This window comes from Melanotaenia boesemani, chromosome 11 (genome assembly GCF_017639745.1).
Source record: "Melanotaenia boesemani isolate fMelBoe1 chromosome 11, fMelBoe1.pri, whole genome shotgun sequence".
Taxonomy (NCBI): Eukaryota; Metazoa; Chordata; class Actinopteri; order Atheriniformes; family Melanotaeniidae; genus Melanotaenia; species Melanotaenia boesemani.
Window position 1 is genome coordinate 20138903 of NC_055692.1, and position 22410 is coordinate 20161312.

General features: G+C 38.8%; 1 protein-coding gene and 1 non-coding gene across 4 annotated transcripts; one reads left to right on the forward strand and one right to left on the reverse strand.

Moving 5' to 3' along the window:
- Nucleotides 1-121: 121 nt before the first annotated feature.
- On the reverse strand, nucleotides 122-19620 carry LOC121648730 (junction-mediating and -regulatory protein-like). Of its 3 annotated transcripts, none has more exons than XM_041999029.1 (11): nucleotides 18822-19620; nucleotides 18283-18719; nucleotides 14881-15054; nucleotides 9626-9776; nucleotides 8848-9017; nucleotides 8561-8726; nucleotides 6557-6726; nucleotides 6061-6144; nucleotides 3956-4051; nucleotides 3324-3864; nucleotides 122-3226 (listed from the first exon to the last, which is right to left on the reverse strand). In XM_041999029.1, exons 1-11 carry the CDS (start codon nucleotides 19096-19098, stop codon nucleotides 2919-2921), a joined length of 2574 nt encoding a protein of 857 aa, XP_041854963.1. In that variant the 5' UTR covers nucleotides 19099-19620; the 3' UTR covers nucleotides 122-2918. The 3 variants fall into 3 exon arrangements, with proteins under 3 accessions (XP_041854963.1, XP_041854962.1, XP_041854961.1); XM_041999028.1 differs by having other exon boundaries at nucleotides 122-3057; nucleotides 3134-3226; nucleotides 18283-19620; XM_041999027.1 differs by having other exon boundaries at nucleotides 18283-19620.
- On the forward strand, nucleotides 11481-11552 carry trnaq-cug. The gene has a single exon. It is a non-coding gene; the product is annotated as a tRNA-Gln (tRNA).
- Nucleotides 19621-22410: the final 2790 nt, after the last annotated feature.

The window sequence follows — 22410 nt, forward strand, 5'->3', positions numbered from 1 at the left end:
AAATACTATGTTTTTTTTTCAAATACAGTGACCACAGAATTCAGTGTTTGCATATTACTTTTGTTTTGTCTTTTTTACCCTTAAACATGCATTAATGACTAAATTATTCACAGACAACCACTGCTGCTTTACAAGGTTTTATTCAATCTTAAGTGTGAGGTTGTAAAATAAAAAAGAAAGCTCAGAATAAATGAAAATGATAGGACAAAAGGCAAAAGGGTATTCTTGGAACAGTTTGTCAGCACACTATGGTGTGAAAACAATTGTAATGTTTACTAAGTCCACTGGTTTCAGCAATCAGAGGAAATGTTTTCATCCCTTTTCTTGTATTTCTCTAATTTGATATTGCACATTGTCTTAAAGGCCGACTGGTATTCACACAAAGGATCACATAGTCAGTTTGCCCAGATAAAAGCAAATTCTTCACACAAAAAAAAAAAAAAAGATTTGGCTGGAAAGGCTTTGGAGAAATAAAACAGAATATATGCAAAGAAATAAAATGCACTGCAAATTAACAGTCAGCTGACAAACAATGTGTCAATGTAACATACAGGTACAGGTAAGTAACTGGTGAGGAAAGGTGCCACCTTCTGAGCCCACTTCCCTATAAGTTTTGAGCAAAACCCTGGATTCAAAATCTTTTGGTTAAGGTTTTTCTGGTCAGTTACAGCAAAGTTAAGTCTGGTATGGTCTTTGTTTGGTTTAAGTTGAGAGTCAGGTCAGGGTTAGATCAGTGTCTCATGCTACATGATAAGTGAACCATGGAAGAGCATTGTAATGATAGTTAAAGTAGAATGTACCAGTGCCACAGGTTTGCTCCAGGAAGAGAAATTAATTCTCTCAAGCACTGAGCTGACTCAAGCGGTGTCATATCATATGCCTGTGCCTAATCTTTTTAAAGAAAAGTGACTAATTAAAAGAAAAAACAAAAGGGTTGTTGGTGAGGGAACTTCATGTGCTATCAGATTAGCCTCTATGTTCTCTGGCATCTGCAAATGTCTACTGGAGGGTTGAGCACTGTTCTTCCAAAAATATTTCCTTATTTGATGTTTTGATGATGAGGAGTGATGACTGCAAGGCCACGGACTATGAACCATATTATTTTTATACTCAGCAAACCATGCAGTGAAACTTGTATGGATGTGTTGAAACGTTTCACCAAAGCAAGCCACAGTACAGCAAATCCCCTCACTTTAAAGTTTTGTTTGTTTGTTACCTGTGTGTACATTTGTGTCTGACTATAAATTAATCCATGAATGATTTTAAATACAAACATGGAAGAATACATAGGAGGAGCTGTTAAACACAGTGAATCCATATTTTTTTTGCTTCAAGTCATGTTTGTGAATTCTTATGCTGCTCAGCTCCCCACTTGTCATCTCATTCAGCTCTTCAGTGCTTTTAAAGATTGAACTACTACAGTTTTATGTTTCACCAGTGATTTAAACAGCAAACTTGTTACAGTACAGATAAAGTGATTCAGAAAGTATATATTAAGAAAGTGCTCAAGCATTCTTTGAAAAAAAAAAAAGAAAAGGAGGCTGTGAGAGGAGTCATTTTACCTCTGCTCATACTGGCTGTGAATTCAGTGTGCGAGTTGGTGTGTGCATATGCACGTTTTCAGCACTGTGAGCAACAGACCTCCTTCTGTGTGCTTCTGCCCACTGAGTGCAGAGAAGAGATGCAATATAGGAGAGGAGGGAAAGGGAATAAGATGGCAGGAGGAACCGCATCAATCACGACCGCCTGCTCTGCAGCCTACAGTCACTCCCGTCGGCACTGAGAAAATCTAGCCTCCCACAAAACATCCATCATTCGAAGAAACGTGACTAGTTTTAACAGCTAGTGTCAACTTTCTGTGACCATCCCACATTTGAAGATTGGGAATCACCAACCAAATCTGCCCACACTTGACTCAGACTACTGAAGCACTCCAGTAACTCTGAGCTCTCGAACTATGACCAGCTTTAAATTAGAGATGTAGCAGACAATGATAAACCTACTGGACACAATATCCGCTACTAGCTTCAATATAAGTTGTGGGTGAACAGATGGGTCGATACATATTCCCTCACCCAGAGAGGATGGTGATAGCTGGGGGTGGTACAACCCAGAAGATAACAGGAGTGGGGGAGGGGCATAAATCTGAAGTCACACACTAAATGAAAATAGGTATTTGTCTGATTAGACATGCAGCTGTCCATTTAACTGTGACACAACCACAAGACAGGAGGAGAACGAGATGGGACAAAAATGAGGCATAGTTAAATGACTGGTTTATAAAAAGAGAGGTGGTTATGCTTAATGGTGTAATGATTTACAATCTGGACTGTAAATCCAATGATCCCAGTTTAAATCTATGTGTAATCTTCAAATGATTTTTTTAATCTCCCATAAGACCCCATACTATCAGCTGTATTTGTTGCATACTTTTGCTGCAGTTTCTTATTTGTAATGCTCTCGACTGAAGGAAATGATCGCACACCTATCAGCTCTAATAATTTTCAGCAGAAAGGTTTCAGCCTTGTGTCAGTCATGGTTACTCAATGTTAAGTGCAGAGCTTCAACAGTACAATTGATCAAACATAAAAAGTAAACATGGCATCACTACAGTGTGGTTATAGGAATAGAACCACAGTGATGTACAATAGAAATAACAAAGACAATGTTCTTGATGGTAAATGTAATGTGAAAAACAAATTAACAAAGTAAGCAACAAACTGTAGCATTCAGGGACAATTGGTATGACCCTGGTCATGTTATATTCATCATATATATGTGTAACTGGGCTGTGTGCACTTGTATGAGTGAGTAATTGTGTTTTTACAGTACAGCGCAGCAATCCACAGTGCAGTACAGTGCATGTAGTGTCAGAGAGTGCAGTGATCTATGTGATGTTATCTGATGAACACGGAGCCCTAGCTTTCCCAGTCGGGGCCTGCCAGCCCGTCATCATCTGAGTCAGACTCTGGTGAGGCCTCCTTGATGCGACGCAGTGCCTCGTGGATGCTCCTGGTGAGAGGGTCAGTGGATGCAGGAAGCTCTCTCTGGTCTTTTCTGTCTTTACAGGGGACACGTCTAAGCTTGACCCCTTTGCGAATCTGTGCCAAAATGCTGTTGGGATCATCGTCACCTTTAGTAGGAGGCAAAGAACGCTGGTCGACCTTCTTCAAATGGAAGCTACCTCTCTTCAGGGAGGCAAGCACCTCATCCATGGGTGAACTCACTGTGTGGAGGAGGGGAGAAGAATAAAGAAAACGATTGGTTAATAGGTAATATAAAGAGACATGGAAAGATGTCATGGGAATTAACGGCCTCTGTACCTCTTCTGTTGTGGGCGTCAAACTCTGGAGTCTTTCTCAGCTTCTTTCGTGCGCTCACCAGTTGGCTGCTGTCAAAAAAGCGAGGAATAAACGGGCCAAGTGGGGAGACCGTGAGCTCTTCTTCTGAGGTCTTCCCCTCAGCCTTTTGTTCATGCTTGCTTGGGGTCCCAGAAGGTGACACCTCCTCTTTTGCTGGAGGTGGAGGTGGTGGAGGTGGTGGGGGAGGAGGAGAGATCGGGGACACCAGCAGTGAGGAGAAGGAGCAGGGGGAGCAGGAGGAGTCTGCAGGACTGGGTACAGGCAAAGGAGGAGCTGATGTTCTGAATGTTGCAACGGGTTGAGTGGTGAGAGTGGTGCTGGGATCTGTCTGCACACTGGTGCTGAGGCACAGTGGCTGGCCTTGTGTCTGGACACTGACAGAGTCCACACACTCCTCCCGCTCACTTATGTCGCTCATTTCCATGCTTCTACCTCGCTCTTTTCTTCTGGTGTGAGCGGAGCGTAGCCGAGTGGACTTTAGGATGACCTGACCTGGGTACCGCTAGACAGAGACACAAAGATAAACAGGAAGCATTTAGTATGAAAACGATTAACTAAGTTACGATTCTTTCATTATATACGAGGGAGCATACCTGTTTAAAACTACGTAGTCTGTCCAGCGTTCTTTGCCTCTCCTGACTCACTCTGCTGTTCTTCATTTCCTCATCTTCCTCCGCTTCATTTTTCAGCTGGAAAAGTTTTATGTTAACAAAGTGTTACAGTTACCAAATATGTTTTACGTCTATACTGTAAATTAGATACTTTTGGATCACAAGAACTCTTTCATAGTCCTTTTAACTACTAAAGTACCCCCTTCTCTTTGTGCTCACACTGCTGAATGTACAGATTATATTAGTTTATAAGCTTTATTTGTAAGGTAATTTTCTACTTTGAGTAAGCACTTTCCCTGTATGAGGGTTACCATCTGTGACTCATATATGATGACTTGACAAAACTGTACAGCTACAGGTTGAAAAAACACAGGCAAATGCCATTACAGAAAAAAACATCCATATATAGTTTATTAATATATTGTGCATAATTTTTGATTGATTTGTCAAAAAAATTTGATACTGTGGACCATGACATTAAAAATGTAGACTCCTTGAATCGGGACTCTGATCATACAGTTGCTTGGTTCACGAAATATCTCAGTTTTAGGACCCAGTGCATTGAATATGATAGTACATGTTCTAAATTTGTTACTGTCCACAAGGAGGTGCCGCAGGGTTCTGTTTTAGGTCCCTTTTATTTATAATTTATATCATCGGTCTGAGTGTTAATGTATCAAATGCTAATTTGCACCTTTATGCTGATGACACAGTTATTTACTGTTTTGAATCAACACTCATACAGACCATTGAATTTCTGCAGAAAGCCTAAGTTGCTCTCCAGCACTCTTTACTTCACCTCACACTTATTCACAATGCAGAAAAGACTAAACTAATATTGTTCTCCAATATGAGGAAGAAGCCACAAATAATTTTGTCAGTGTCCACCCTAGACATTAAATGGATGGGGTTCACAGCTACAAATACCTGGGTATTTGGATTGGTGACTCCCTTACATGTTGAAAATCTTGTGAAGAAGCTACAGCTAAAACTGGGTTTTTACTTTCAAAATAAGTTGTGTTTTTCTTGTAATGCAAAAAAAGCAGCGTGCTGCTGCAACTTTCTTGTCTGTGCTGGATTATGGAGATTTGCTGTATTTGAACACATCAGCTTTATGTCTTTGAATGATTGACACTGTTTATAATGCCTCTGAATTTTTTTTTTTTTTACAATATGTAAAATGTTGACACACCACTGTGACAGGTGAAGGATCGGACACTGGTACACTTTCATTTATAAGGCACTCATTGGATTTCTGCCTATTGACACATGTACTGTAATTGCTCAGAGAAACTGTGATTCTTACTCTCTCTCCCAGATCACACGATCAGTTGTTGCTTCCTGTTCCATATGCTTGATATGAATTTGGTAAAAACGTTTTTGTTCACTCTGCACCTTCTGTTTGGAAAAGACTGGAAAACATCCATCTATCCATCCATCCGAAGTCGGGTTGCGGGGGCAGCTGCCTAAGCAGGGAAACCCAGACTTCTCTCTACCCAGCCACATTCACCAGCTCATCCGGGGGGATCCCAGCGTGTCCTGGGTCTTCCCCGGGGCCTCTCTCACCAGGGAGGTGTCCAGGAGGCATCCTGACCAGATGCCCGAGCCACCTCATCTGGCTCCTCTCGATGTGGAGGAGCAGCGGCTCTACTCTGAGCCCCTCCCAGGTTACTGAGCTTCTCACTCTATCTCTAATCGAGATAAGTGAACTCCTCCACTTGGGGTAGGACTGGAAACTAACTGAATTGATTGTATGAAGCACTTTTAAATACAAACGAAGAACTCTTGAGACCCGACTCCACAACATGCACTTGTTTTTCATAATTTGCTTGTAAAGGTTTACTTATCTTTTGTGTGTTTTAACTGGGTAACTTATATGACTGTGTTTCTGTATTTGCTTCTGCCTGTCTTGGGCCAGTACTCCTTTGTAAACCTGGTACTTAATCTCAAAGGGACTTTTGTTTAAATGAAAACAGAGAAAGCCCTTGAAATTCTGTCATCCATCCTGGAGTTTTACAGTCCCAATTGCCTTCACTGTGCACCTTGACCCAGTCTGAAAGCACCAAATCATTATAAAATATTTGTACCTGTAAGGCATGGTGGGGAGAAGAGTCCTTGAGAGTGGCTTGGTGTCTCTGTTGTTTTTCAGTGTGGCTGGATACACAGATCTCCTGCATGGGGGGGGGGCAAACATCAACAAATCAATCTACACAGAATCATGCATAAGGTAAACATCTGTGTCATATTGCATAATCATTATATGCAATGTAATTCATTGGGTTCATATAATTACTTGTGCATTTTTAATTCTGTCATAAACAATATTCAGCATTTTGGTATGGCAGCAACATTGAGAAGGATCAGAAACAGATTATTAACGGTCACTTGTGTTTGGATTTTAGGCTCATCAAAACAAATTGAAGTTTTAGGTGGTCAGACTTATATAGCATCTTTTAGCTTTATCTTGATTCTACAAACCCCAGAATGTGTTTCATTTCCAGGTACTGAACAGCCTCCACAAACTATTGTAGAATATAGGGTATACTTCAAAAACAATAATCAGAGTGCATACAGGATACACACCTTTTTGTTCCTCAGGTAGGAGCGCTTGGCAGTGATACGCCCTCTTCTTGCCTCAAGCTGCCGAGCGCTGAGCTGAAGTCTGCGCAGCTCATCTCTCTCTGAAGTATCAACCTCTGTTATATCATCTGCAGTTTCAAAGGTGTCATAGTACACCACCTCATCCTGGCGCTCTGAAAGTACAAATCCATAAACATTCAGGTTTGTATGGACACAGGGTAGCTGTCAGTGGCCCACAGTTTTCTCTTTTTTTCTGACTCATCTTAAAATGTTTTTTTTAGTCCACCATTCATCAAACATTGTCCACTAAAGCAAATCAGAAACAGGGTTTTGAAATGTTAGAAGAGTATATAAGGGAATATCTTTCTGTAGCTAAATTAGCACTGAAATGCTTAGATCAACAACATACAAAACTGTGACCATTTGGGGAATCACAGAGACATTTCAATACACTATACAAGTCAGTAAGTTTGTTTACATGAACCACTAGATACAAACCGATGGCTATCATGAATCTGTTCTGCCTCAACCCATGCTCACATTAACAAGTTCTGGTTAAACGCTCATGTTGTCTTATTCTCTCTTCCTTTCGGACAGAGTGATCCATGATAATATTCTTCTTTACAGCACCACTGTCAGTAATTGCAGCCTCAAATAGTCTTGGGATGATCTTTAAAATATTTTTTTGTTATTTTTGGCAGAATGACTCAATATCAAACAGGATGGGTGGAGGATGTGAGGTATGTCCAGAAACATTCTCAGTTTCCAGATTCTAGGTGGGTCACTTTAGAACTTTCATTGCTCTGTATTTTCTGTAAATATTATTCAACTATGTATTTATTTATTTCGAATCAGATACCTTTTGGCTGTCAGGTGTGGGGCTGCTGTTGTGTGACTTCTCTACCATTACGGCCTGACTGGTGAAGTCCTGTACTTCTAGCATTTATCATGTACCGATTGTTGGTTAGTTGCCTGATCAAAAGCTGTCATCTCCAATTACTCTGGCTCTGCAGGCAGATGGAGGAAGTCTGCAGGTGATTTTGAATTTTTAAACTGCCTCACGGGTCTTTGGACAATTATCTAAACAGCATGACCTTGTTTTTACTCTCACATTCCCATTCAACTGTGAGACCTTTTTGTGACAGATGTGTGTTTTTCTATTTGTATAAAATAATTTGAGTGCAGATAAATGTTATGAACTACTGATAGAAGTGTAATGCATCAAAATTCAGCTCAAAGAATCATAAGTAAGGCTACACTCACATTACCAGGCTGAAGTAATGCAAATGCGATTATTTTTTTGCTTGGATACAGGAATCTTAATGTCAAATCCACTTTTATCTGATTTGTGTCACATCAGCATGTGTTCCCAAATCTACTATATTTCTGGTATGTGGCCTTGCAATATTATTAGGGATGCTTATATCAAATTTTATCTAGTATGCAATACTAAAACACTGCAATATAAAGTCAATAAAACAGCCAATAAAATAACCAATTAAACATTTTCTTTTGTCTTTCTTAATAAATTCTGCCTGAGAAATGTTTTGCTGTCCTGGGTAGCTAAATGTCATCCACAGATTTGTCTTAATCTAATCTCCTCAGTGGTCTTTCAAGCAAGATGTTTTTATACAAATGACATGGAAATGCACATGCAGGTTGTCTCAGTGGGCAGTCGGATTAACATGAAAGCCAAACAGAAGACACTTGTAGTTATGATGGAGAAGCTTTAAATAAATCTGTATTGAATCAGAACTGAATCAGAATTAATGTGAATGTTAATATGGTAATGTCAATAGAGGGTTGGATTATTAGTGTAAGTGGGAAATTTCAGGCTTTCAGCACTTGAAATACCTGTCTTTTGTCATTGTGGAGAAGTGTGAGCAAACTGAGAAGAAAATAAAATAGTCAAAAGTATTTTAAAAAGGAAGCATAACTAAATGCTAGAAGCAAAAGGATCAGAAAACTTTCCACGTAATATTTCTTTAGTCACTTAACTGAAAATACCTGTCATCTGTCTGCGAATGCTGTCAAGTTGTGCTGTGAGAAGCAGCTCCTCACACTGTAGTATCTCAGCTTGTATGTCATACAGTTGGAGCTGGAGCTCATAGTATTGTGTTTCCATGTGGTCTAAGAGGGCCATCGCGTCCTCACTGCTACATAGACCCTGCATCTGGGGGAATAGATTTAAAAAAAAGAAAGTAAAAAAAAATGGTAAAAGCAAACATGCACTTGTGTCTCTGAGTGTAGGTTAAACATTTTTGTTTCATATGGTGTTAAGTGTACCGCCACACCTCTTCTCGAAGTGTATGTTTCCTCTGCTCCAGACTGATCTCCCTGGCTCTCTGAAGCTGTAGGGTTTCCTTGGCGACACAGTAGCGTAGTCGCTCCATGCGCTCCACCGCTGTGGTCCATGAAGATTTACCAAATTTTCGCTGGTCCAGTTTCATACGCTCATAGACTCCTACATAAACAAACAAAGCGTGAGGCAGTAGAAAGAGTAAAACTTCACACAACTTGTTAAACACAATGTGGTGAGTCACAAACTGTTACGGTGAGTGGGCATGTCACCCACCCTTACTTTTCCCTATGATGTTGCAACTGAAGTCATCACAGGGGGCTGAGGCTTCTTACAACAACACATAGAGGCATCTACTGGCCACACTGGGATATTACAGCTTCTTTCTTTCAGATGTGCAGCTGAATTTAATAATTTTATATTTTTTTATCTTAGAGTTGTCAAAAAAATACATGAATCAGTCAGTAGAGGAGGGAAACTGTGATAAAAATAGGCACATAGAGGAATAACCCTGACAGACAAAATATGCTGGCAGAACTGATCAATGTTTTGTCCTTGTGCCTCCTGTTTGTTCAAAGCATGCCTGCCTGCAGAGCCTCATTGATATAAAATCACACTAGCCCTGGGATTCAGAACCACACACAGGTCAATAACATGCTAACATTACTACTATGTGTACGTGTGTGAGAGAGAGAGAGAGAGATCTGCCAAAGTCATTCCTCTACCACTTTGAATGACTTGACATTGACAACCACAGTTACGGCATGAAGTACCTTTCTGTGCTCTGGCAGTGATCTCAAAGTATTTTACAGTAAACTCCTGGATGTTGAGTACCGCCTCCTGAGCTTTCCTCTGCCAGTCAGAGTCCTCTTTTTTTAGAGATTCAATCCTCCTGGGGCCCATGTAGTCATTTTCCATAGAAATCTGATGGGAGAGGATTAACATTTTTGTCAGAAATGCAGAAATAAATTTAAATTCTGATAAATTTAAAATGTGTATTCAGTGAAAACTTAAGTTTAAATAAAAGGCTAACAAGTTAATTTGGTTTTCCCATTTCATACAAATGCACAAAAAACAACAAAAAAGGGGCAGAATTTGGATCTAACCAGGCAAATTTCCCTATATGAATATCTCAAAGTGAATAACTTCTCATTTTTTAAATGTGTGAAGACGCATCCTGTAGTTGTGGAGTAGATGTTTATCTGTTTAAAAAAAAGAGGAAAATTAAGAAACTCAGCAACTAAAGAGATTGCAGAAAATAATAAAACTGTGCTAACACAGTTTTATTAGTGGACAGTTGTCAGAACTGTCCAATGCAATGTTAAAACATGAAAGGATGGTGGTGAATCATCTTATTCAAGAATGAAATGTGGTCTGAAGGAAACCTTGAATGACTGTCTTCAGAGAAAATTAGCAGCAGCTAAATAAAGAGAAAAAGGAATAACAAAGAGCAGTAGTGAAAACCACCGATGGTAAGTGCCCTTACTTGCTCTTTATACAAGTATATTTGTCTAATTAACTTTGCAATTTACTGATGTCAGGATGAAAGTTTAATCTTAACGTTTATCTTTATTTTTGATAGTTTAGTTTATTATTTGCACTCCCCAAACACTGTTTCATTTTTTAAAAAGTATAATATATATATATATATATATATATATATATATATATATATATATATATATATATATATATATATATATATATATATATATATATATATGTATATATAATTTTTAAAAAAAGGACTAAAAGAGGACCACTTCAGGGCTCGCTTAGTAGTTAGGCTTACAGTTATCTACCTAGCTTCAAGGATTTCCTGTTCACCTGTTCTTCCCGACATATCCGCTTTCGTCTGACGGATGAATGAATGTTTGTACTGATTATGTTTACAAAAGGCACCCTGTAGTTTCTACCTTAGTACAGGTGGTGGTATTCAGAATGTATTGAGTATATGTGAGGTGTCGGATAGGATAATCTCAGTCTGTCTAAGGGTGGTATGTTGGAACAGATCCTGTGGAGTTAGCGGTACTGCTGTACCAATGATTTTACCTGCTCAGTAAATGAGCTTTTAATTTGACCGTCAAGTCCCCAAAACAGCTAGTGATTGTAGTGAGTAAACTTAGGTTTAAACTTCAACAAATAATTTATGGTCAATGTAACATTCAGAAAGTGCAAGTACCAGTAATTCTAAGCTCATCCTAATGAGCTAAGAAATGAATTTGTGTTAAAGACATAATGTTTACTGACGGTCCTTACATTATAGCTACTTGCTCTCACTTGTAAAACTTAGTCAGAATAAATAAGGCAAACTGAAATTAAACTATTACATCTTCTTTTTGATAACTTGTCAACGAAATCTGTGAAATTCTGGATTTGAAAGGAGGAAAGTCAAACAATTAGACATTAAGGTTCAAAACATATGTTTTATATAAATGTATATTAGCTTAAGCTGGATATTAATTGTTGTCTAAAAAGATGTAATAACCAATATTAAAATCTCCTAAGAAAGACTACAGAAATCACTACGATGACTAGCAGTAAATATGATATGCATACTAGTATGCTGCAGACCAAAAATAGATGCAGCAGTACATACTACATGGACACAGCCCCACAGTTCAGAGGGGTTCCATGGTGTAATGGTTAGCACTCTGGACTCTGAATCCAGCGATCTGAGTTCAAATCTCGGTGGGACCTTCAGTTTTCAGGCTCCACTATCCCCCTTCCTCCTGTTGGACCACCTGTGAACCCCACTCAGATCATGATGAACTGCTCTGGCAAACATCACTAATAAAGAAGCTACTAAGTGAGAACAAAAGCAGCTTATTGTCAAACTAGAAACAACAGTCAAGTCTGGGAACAGCTCCTTGCTTAGAAAGAGCTGTCGGTGGACATGGATCTGCATCACTGACCTTGACAGACTTACTCTCTTTTTCACAAAAATTCAGTCTATGGGAAATTCCCCAGGAAACAAAGGAATTGTTAAATGAACCAAAAGCCTAACACACAGTTAACATTACAATACTTTTGTATGTGGAACTATCCCCAATATGTAAGACAAAAAAAAAGAAACAAAACATAAAAAGGCATTGATATTCATTGGAAAGAGCATAAACTGACCTCCTATGGAAAAGGAGGATGGGGCCTCCCTTCTCTCAGGGATTACTACTGGGCTGCACAATTAAGGTCAATGTTATGCTAGTGTAATCCCTCATATGATGCTCAGGGGAAAAGCAGTGGACAGGGTCTAAACTCCATTTCCATACTAGCAATAATAGCAGATTGTAGCTGGCAAGACCTTTTAAAAACTACTAAAAACTCATGGATCAAGTTGACTTTAAAATCTGGGAACAGTAATAACAGAATACAATTTAGAGGCAGATATAGTAATTGTGTGCATATGATACACATTTTAGAAATTAGATAGTGGATTCAATGATGAGACATATAAAGTTTTTTTTGCAAGACAATGAAGGAACGTATACTACTTAGTTTTGAAAGGATTATGGAAAAATACTCACGGGAAGCAGAGGACTTTTTAGAGTTACTTACAGATGAGACATTGCAAAGATAGAAGCATGATCTCAGGTCTATAATGTATAAAGATAAACATGAAAAACATTTACCTCTATATGTTAAAACAAAATGGGAAAAGGAAGGAAGTGGATAACAATATGGGCTTATCAATGGAAGTGTCGCACTTCACAGAGATTGAAGGAATTTGGCTGGAAAAGTCTAAAAAAATAATTTCATTGCACCCTTGTAAAAAATCTCCCTTTAAAGGTAACTCCCCGACCTGCGGGAGAAATTGTGGAAATGCAAATCATTACCATGTTTTTTTGGACTGTCCTGTTATCCAAAGTTAATAGAGGGGAACACATAATGCAATATAAGAAATATTTGGGAGTAACCTACCACTGGAAGATAAAATTACATTGTTTTTATACTCATGCCTAATGAATGAGTTAGGCCAAAGAGTGACAGCAAAAACGCTCCCATTTCACAGGAGAGTCCAACTTTGAACATGTGGATGGACGTCACAATGAATGTTTACATGATGGAGAGAATAACAGCAGATGTGAATTACAAGAGGGATCTGTTTGTTTCACATTGGAAGTAATACAGTCGAGAAACTACATACTACCTCACAATGTTAGATAATACACTGAGGGCAGGATCTACTAATAATACTTATTCTGTACACATGCTCAGTGTCTGTGAGGGCAAATCAGTGCAATCAATTGCTCCTGTTACTCTGAGAAGTCCAGCTACTTCAAAATAGCCTTGTAGAAACGTCATAACCATGGCCATCCAGTGACACATAGTATTTCGGACAGCTAAAAACAGGATTGGGAGATCTCAGCTGTGACAGCTACCGTACGCTGGAATGACCCAAATGCAAACAAGTGCAGACTTGCAAGGAGTTTTGTCATTGCAAGTATTTCGTGACTCCTCCTCATGACTGGCTCCAAATCCATCCTGAACTCCTCCAACAACTTCAAAATGGCAATGTTTCCCCTTTCATCCCAAAAATATTCACACAAGGGTGAAAAATGCATTCTCTGCATCTCCTTGCTTCATTTCGATGCCCCCTTCCTGCAGCAATAACCGCAGCATGTGTGTGCAATTACGCATACAGACTGTTTGCACCTCTCTTTGTAACCTGATAAATACCGGCGCAGGTTCTGTTAGCAAAATTGCTCTCAGGTTTGATAGATCACTTTGCAGAGGCTAAATTCATAAATGTACATTTTCTCCTCCCAACACATGCAAAATTGTGTGTGAACGCCCCATATTGCAAATTATTGCGGCAACTTACGAACTGGATGCAGACGCGCTATTTTGCACCTTTGATACACGTTTTTGGACACGCAAACCATGAATATGTCCTGCCCTGGGTGGTTTTACAACAATCACATGTTACTCTTTAGTTTTTTTGCTTTGTTTTGTTTTTTTTGCTTGTTGGTTTAGTTACTGTAATTTTTTTTTCGTGGTTTTGTTGTGTGTGTGTACACTCCTATTCTAGAAAAAAAGACATCATCTCTGTGATGCCATGTCATTACAAGCTTTCACTGTCTGCACCTAAACTGGAGAGTCTAACTTTATAAAATATAGTATTTCTTATTTTATTAGTATTTTCTTATTATTTTTCTGCCATGCCTGCTAAAGTCAGTATGTATGTTAGCATCGGCCTGCACCTGCAGTAAACCTATAGGACCGCACACAGCATATTTTATTCATGTTTCTTTGAGACTATGGGAAATCGGAGATTCATTCCAGGTGGCAGTATTTCACGCCACATACCACACCACATTAGTGTTTCAGAAACTGTGGAAAATGGACAAAACTGTGAGGAGGTTGTTCATAACAAAGGTTGTGAACCATTGTGTGCTTTCTTTGTTGATGGATTTTAGATGGTCATGTATCACTGTAGTCTTCCGACTAAAAATGTGCTGTGTGTGAGTTAGGAAGCTAAATATAAACATGTCATTGGTACTGCAATGATTGAACAAAGCTTTCCACCATTCATCAACTCAATAGCCTCCCTCTTCCCTTTGTAATTAGTTCAGTCTCATCTTCCACCTACTGTGTTCCTTCTTATCAGAATATAAAAGACTATTTGTCTGACATAAACTGTGGTCGCACGTACACACACACTGACACACTCACTCAACGTGAATCTGACGACCAATTTTAAGTCACATGAGAATTTCCTGTGATTGTCAATTGTGTTTTATGACCCTCAGGTCAGTGCTCTTAAGGAAAATAGAGAAATACACCATTTCCCTATTTGTTTAAATTTAAACCTATGCTACGTCCACATATGACAAAGTTCTGGATTTTTTAAAAATATCTTTTTTTATTTCTAGTTCTCAGCAGGGCAAAATGCCTAAAGATCACAGTGACTCACTAGTTCTAACTGGATTTTGGTCTAACCCCGGTTAGGTACAACTTTCCACAAAAGAAAAGTCAAAGATGCCCTTCTTTTTCTTGTGAACTTAAATGGCAAACTTAAGCTCCTTACCTTTATCTGCTGTCTGCGTAGCATTGCTAGTTCCCTCATGTCTCTGAAGGGCTGCAGCAGGTACTGATACAGCTGTGTGGAGGCCTCCAGCAGACCCCCATAAGCCTGGTCCTCCTCCTCATACAGCTCCAGCAGCTCCACCATGCTCTCCATGCTTTTGTGCTTGTCCAGCAGCTGCATCACAGACACAAACAACATATTTCTCATCTACCTATTCTTTAGTGCTGTCAAATTCAAAACATTTTTTATATCAGAACAACTGAATAACACCTGTTAATGACATACTTTCAATTATACACATGAAATGTGGCGGGAAATGGACTGAAACAGCTGGTAGTATATTAACTAAACAATCTGACATTAACAAATCAAAAAAGCAACACAGGCAAAAGGCAAACATACTGAAATATAATCTGTAGATGTAACATGTTTTTCAACATCAACTGAGCGTACACCAGGAACATAATACATCTTATAGTGTCAATCAGCACTAAGAGAAAACCTGCAACTCACTGTGTGACTACAGGGATGCTTTATGCAACTATATATACTATACTATATAAGTACAGTGCAGTCTTTCTGTGTACATTCCATGGTTCAATAAGCAGTCATATCTGACACTGGGAATAAGATCAATACGCTCACATTTTGTCAAGCTGGCTACCAGCAAACTCTAAAATATCCATTAATTTAGTCCTCAAATGGAGTGGGAGGATCAATGGTACCGGGCATGTGTGTGAAATCCAACCACACAATGATGAGCAACTGTCTCTGAATGAACTACCACTTTAGAAAGAAGAGCTCAGGCTGTGGTACAAGATATCTAAAACATATTTTTTACACAAGGGGTCTCAGTAGGGTAATGCTTTGTGATGCTCAACTGAGCAACTCTCGCCTTATCTCTCAGGGGACCTCTTTCACTGTCTGCCTCCATGAGTTGAGGATGCATTAATCTGCTGCCATTGATTAGAAGGACAATGTGAGAGCCAATGAGCTTCAGTGTAATGCCTGTTTATATTAGGAGCAGTAAATCAATCATTAACTGCTGCTGGGATGTAACACAAGCAGGCCTGATGTCTGTGTTGTCTGGAGCACTGTTAGTCTCCACCGTAAGAGAGTGTCAAAGAAACACCTCCAGCCTTTTTTAAGATGCTAAAATGACACATTTATTTAATGCCTTTAGTTTGGAAACTTTAGCCTAGTATCTTTAACGGTTCAAAACACCTAAATTGATAAAAATTATCTTGAGTCATGGAAAAGCATTCAGCTTGCACCTCTTCAACTAATCCATTATGGATTCCGAAGTCTATTAATGAAGAGTATCATAGTGCAGAAACCATCCTCTTTTTATCTTAATAAGTAATGTTTTCTTTCACAATTTGTGAGACAGAATTTTATGGTAAAGATGCAATAAAGCAAGCAGCTATGCAGACTGTGTATATATGCATCTATTCATTGTAATCATAACCACAAAAAAACTATTTATGCAGGTGCTGCTGTGCAGCAGGACAGAACACGCCCCTTACTACAGCATGCTACTCCACTCTGATCATCTTCCTGAGGTCTTTTGCAGCTAAAATGGGAGGTTTTGACTCAATGGCTGAACTGGACCTCCTCTGTTCGTATGTAGAACACATTATATTCATTTGCGGGTAAAAATGTAAGACAATGATCACATATTCAAAATCTTCTCAAAAGAAAAATAGTGTTTTTGACCATAGAATCGCCCATTTATTTAAATCACGTGTTCTCCATCATGTTGATCTGCCCACTGCAGTAGCACAGAGAGGTCAAATGTCCCCCAAAAAAGCCTATACAACCTCTGTAAATACAACAAGAAGAATGGGGTATACAGTTTAACTGAAACTTTAGCATTAGATGCCATGTTATAGTAAAATCTACTCCTCTATCTGCTTTTTATTATCTACTAGAAACAGAGGAATCTGCTGCCTTAAGTTTTACTATGAGGGCATCAATTATTTGAATTTTTAGAGTTGTAAGCAACTGCTTGAAAGTGCCCATGGCTGCTGATTCTACAAACAAGACTAGAATAAAAGATATAAACCTAAGACGTCAGATCACTTGCAACATGTATGTGCATTTAAAATTTTATGCTGCTCCTTTTCCTTTTTTTTTTTTATGAAAACAACAACTATACACCAACTTTGTTCAACAGTAGAACAGAATGTTTTTACTTGTAATTCATTGTCAACTTATTTAACTCGTCACAACCAGATCATTTTTAACCAAAAGTTAAATGTGTTAGAATAATATACAGAACCAGTCTGATGTTTGGACACAAACTTTGACTGGTATTTTATGTTTATAACAAAAGAGGCAGGAATGTCTGACATATAACTTGGATGCACAATTGAAAAATATTGGACACATGAATGTTAAGCTGGCTCTGAGGTATCTGGGGCCAGGAAGCTGACTGCAGATCTTTTTGGTTCTTATAAGCTAGTCTCTGTGGATTAGGCTTTTTCCAGCACAGCCAGTGGAGGCTGGAGTTTTGTGAGCCAGCACCTTGAACTCTTCGTGCAGCAATGTTAAGGTGAGGAGCACATATCAACTAAAACCCACATGAATGTCAGGACACAAGAGATGATCAATGTTATTCACTTAATATGTCAATATGTTTATAGGTGGGGGATCATAATCTGAATGACACTGCAAGTAATTGCTACCAGTAGGTAAAGTCAGGGCATCAGATGAAGACATCGGAGTTTGACTTTGCACATTATTTTAACAAGCTAACTCTAAACAGTAAGAAGCACTTGAACAGTGTTTGTGAGTTGGCACTTTAATCTCTCAGCTGTGTAAGCAATAGACAGCATCCATGCTGAGTCTATAATACTCCAAAGAGAACTTGCTTAAAGTTCCAACCCAATTTTATAAAATCTTCTCTCACTAACTAACCAGTAGAATTGCTGCCTCCACTGTCTCACAAATGGAAGCAATTTTCTGTCTGTTTTCTACTGGAACTGGGTGACTGTTAATTTCGTCACAGTTTAATCTCCTTAATGCTTTTATATCATATATGGACTTTTTATTTTTTTTTTTAAATCCCATTATTTCATAAACATACAGACGCTTAAAGATCTTCAATACCATGTCATGTTAAAAACATTGTCCAACTTTTTGTACGAGTATAAAGCATAATTTTCGGTTTATTTGGATGATATTCTGGCATTCTGCCTTTTAAATAATGATCTTTCTTCGACTGGTCATAACTTTCCAAAACAGTATTTTATCATATGCATTTATTAGTGCAGTTCATGTTGTCTAGTTAGTGCAGCAATGGAGGGGGGTGCAGTCTTAATATTTCAAGATGTGCTAATTATGCACAGAACACGTCTACAAGAAACTACAGAATCGGTGTGAAATCATAAAATGAATCACCTCTTGTAGATGTTTTGTTGCACGGCTCAGGGACTCTTCGTATCCGGACTGCCTCAGCTCACTCAGGCTCTCATAGTACTCATCCGGATCGTCATTTTCCGTAAAAAGAACCTGCGAAAGGATCTTCCATCCACAGGTATCGAGCGCGTGACCGAGGTACACCTGTAAGCTGTAGCACAGCTCGTCCATTTCTGTCTCTGATACTTCTGTTGAGCCGAACAGAACCGTCCACATCCCGGCTGGCTCCTCTGGAAACACCGGGAGGCAGGGCTCCAGGACTGAGTTTACCGAGCAAAGCTGCTGGTGAATTGCCCGGAGGTCCTGAAAGGAGAAGAGCCCAGCCCAGCTACAGTCTTCTCTGCTGAGACTCTCCACCTCCTCCAGGTCCAGACAGTCCAGTGAGGGAGACAGCTGGTTCTCTACTAATATCTCAGTATCTGTACCAATGGGAAAAGCAACTGATTTCATAGTTGTCTGGATTCTGACCGGACTTGTTTTTGATGCTAACATGGAATTGGATGTAGTGTTACATCCTTTACCCGCAGCCTCTGAGGCTCCTTTACGAGATACTTTATCCCTGACGGGACTTTCAGGCCATTTTGTTTTGTCCCCATCTAAGCTTGTCACCTCCAGCGGAGGATCCCTACCAAAGCTTCTTCTTTGAACCGTCCGGTTGTGACACGTAATGGCAAATTTACCCTCAACTTCATTCCAGGCGACTATAAAAACAAATTTATGCTTTTCCTTTTCCTCAAACGCATTTGGGCGGACGGCTACCCATCCCGACTCCAAATTATCCTCCATTGTGAAGGACATTTCTGCAAAGTGATTAAACAAAAATAATCACCGGACAGTAAAAACTAGACAGCTAAATGCAGCGTAGTTTCACGGTGTTCGTTACAGTGTTATAACCACATTAACCAAACCGTTTTCTCTCCGAGGATACTTCGCCTGCGGGGCTATCATTCGCTCGAGCGGATGAATGTGGAGCAGTGCGGTGTCATTTTCCATCTCTGGCCCACCTGCCTCCAACTCGGACGTCTCCTCGCCTATCCCTCTTGCAGCCGTTAGCTTTGTTATTAGCCTCCGTACTGCACAAGACTTGCCTCTGACACACAACAGGCGACTGTGTGTTTACCAGTCGATCCGCCGGTCGGCTGTGTTCCGTTATTCCCTATCCCTCTATTCCAAACATCATTTCTTATCATAAAGTAACAGCGGGACCCTAAAGCAGCGGTGTACATCATTCAAGTACAACACAATCAGTAAAGGCACAGACGACACATATGATTTTGTCCACGGTTTTGTTGTCGGAAAGATCAGCATCGTCTGCAGACTCACAACATTACCGTGTTTTTCTGACGATTTACCCGAACATGACCACATACGCAAAATAATGCTGCCTTCATGTGCTGTACGACTTGTCAGAAACAAAAAGAAACACAGTCTGGCAATATAAAATACTAAATCAAATATAAACGTGGTTCTGTTGTTTATTTGTCTAAACATAAAACTGACTTACATTGTTTATATTAAACGTTGTAAGAATATATAAGTAGATCTGAGCCACGATCAAGTATAAAAAGGTAAAAAGCTTAATGAAAACCGTCTTCTCCGAAAGTACTTGAATGCAACAATAAAATCTCGACGTGAGCAGGGCACGTAAGGACGCGGTGACGTTTCTGGTCCAGTCTGCGGTGTTTTCCAAGTAGTATAACTTCAGATGCGGCATCAAGAACAATAAGAAAAGCGGGGTGAAAATACAAATATTCTCCATAAAACATTTACTTGAAAGAAATGCAAATTAAAACATTTTAAAAATTAGTAAATGACAAAATAACAGACACAGTCACAATAAGTAACATGTATTAAATCTAGGGCTTTTGCGTTGTTTAATAGCAGAAATGGTGCTCCCAGTTATTCTTGTCTCAAAATACCCTTTCCCTAATCTGCAAGAGTTTGTACCGTCGGAGGATTTAAAAGCCATAAAGTGAATAAACACCGAAAGTGAGTGTGTTGAGACCTTTAGCCATCAGGTTGACGTAAGAGCTAGTGTAATTTTAATTAACATTCGCTGAATAAATGACATTTTCGACAGCTTCGAAACATAAAAGTGAATCCCTCATAAGGCTAAATTGTTTCCAATGAAGCTAAGGTGATGTGTAATCAGGGTCAGGTAATGACCAGTCCACGTCATTTTGAGGTGGAGGAAACTGGATAAATGAAACATCTGCTGACTATTTACAATCCTGTAGATTTTATTACTAACATGACCACAACTGTAGTTTTTTATTGTGAAAAGAAAGACATTAAAACCATTATTTCCTTAATTTACCAGATTATAAAAACACTGGCTAAACATATTATGAAAAGGCCAATACTTGCAGCAGGTACAAAAGCTAAATACACAGAGCGATGAAGAGACTGTTATTACTCACACATATCAAGAGACAAAAATAAAGACCAAAATTTATCTAAAAAAGAAGCAACCTATGTTTCTCACAAACCACACATGTCCTCTTCTCTTTGTCCTCCACTCTCCTCTTAACGATCTTCTTCCATCCTTCCTGTCTCCCTGCCTGTCTCTTCTATCAAAAGGCTCTGAAAATATTTATAGTAAGGTTTTCTACACCTTTTTTAGTTCATCTTCATGTCTGAGTTCATTTTAGTATATAAAGATAAAAGAAATATAAAGAAAATTGGATTTATTCAGTAACACACACATAAATGTTGCCTATAGATACCTCTGGAATAACTAAACAGATTTCTCTGTGGTCGGTAGCTACACTGGGTGGTCAGTTTAGTTTGTTTTGAACAACACAGAGACATACACCTCAGCTCATCTAGTTATCCCTAAATTTAAAAATATTCAGTTTAACTATCAAAAAAAACAAAACAAATTAGACATATTGATGTCATTTTCCATCATATCTACTAAATATTTTTCAGTCTATTTATTTCTTTTAAAAGGTCACAGTGGTTGTTTTATTCCCAGAACTGAATATTTTAATGACACCTGGTCTAAGTAATGGTCTACTCTGTGTGTAATCTTACCTGACTAAATCTGGGCCTGTTGAATTAAGGTGAGGCAACCTCTGGGACATTTTACTGCAAGGAATGCATGCAGCTATTTATTGTAACATTTATTGCATTACTTATTACTTATTTTTATTAATTACTTAATGCACATTTGAACCAAACAGGATAACTTAGTTTTAGAAGTGCAGGGAACTTCTGTTTAAACATCAGCTCAAAAATTTAAACCTAGCAGCAGTGAGATGTAAAGCACTTCCCCAGTGTCCAGTGACAGTTAAACACATAGCCAACAGCTCCACATTTTCTCTTTCTGTACCTTGATAGTACCTGATAGTACCTGCCTGCAGCGCCAGAAGTCTTTACACACACATCAAACAGTGCATTTTTTTTTTTTTTTTTTTTGCAGCTGAAATATCTCCACTCATCACTGCGTGCAAGACTGATCACTGAGCAGTGAGTGAACCACACTACCACGCTACTCTGTGCCTTGGTTTGCATTTGCCAGTGTCAGGCAGAAGCAGAAGTATTTCCTGTCCTGAAAGTTTAGTTTTATAAATGTTGGTATATGAGGAATATATATTTTAGTATTGATCCACACTTCACTACTAATTAGTCTTCTTGGATAATCAGATCAAAGTGTGGGTTTGTTTTACTTACCCACTTACTCTGTTTTAATTAGACTATGATCTATGGAGCAGTGTGCTGGTTTTAGGGCGATCTCTGGCTTCCCAGTCAAACTGAACTAACCCTCCGCCTTGTCATTTATTCTCTCTGTTTCTTTACTTGCTCTTTTTTGTTATTTGATTGGCTTTTCTGTTCATATTTTTGTATTTATTTGAGTTTTTGTCAGGGTGAAAAGTTTAAGATGTGATGTTTAAATCATCATTAAATTGCTCTAAATTCTTCGTAGGAGTGAGTGAATGTTTGTCTCTCTTTGTTGGCCATGCAATGGATGGACTGGCGACCTGTCCAGGGTGTAACCTGAACGCACGTTGTACGTATTAATAATAATAATAATGTTAATATTAACAATAATTTTTACCACTTTTCCAGACAGTCTAACTAATCAAATATTTAGGTAGTATTATATTA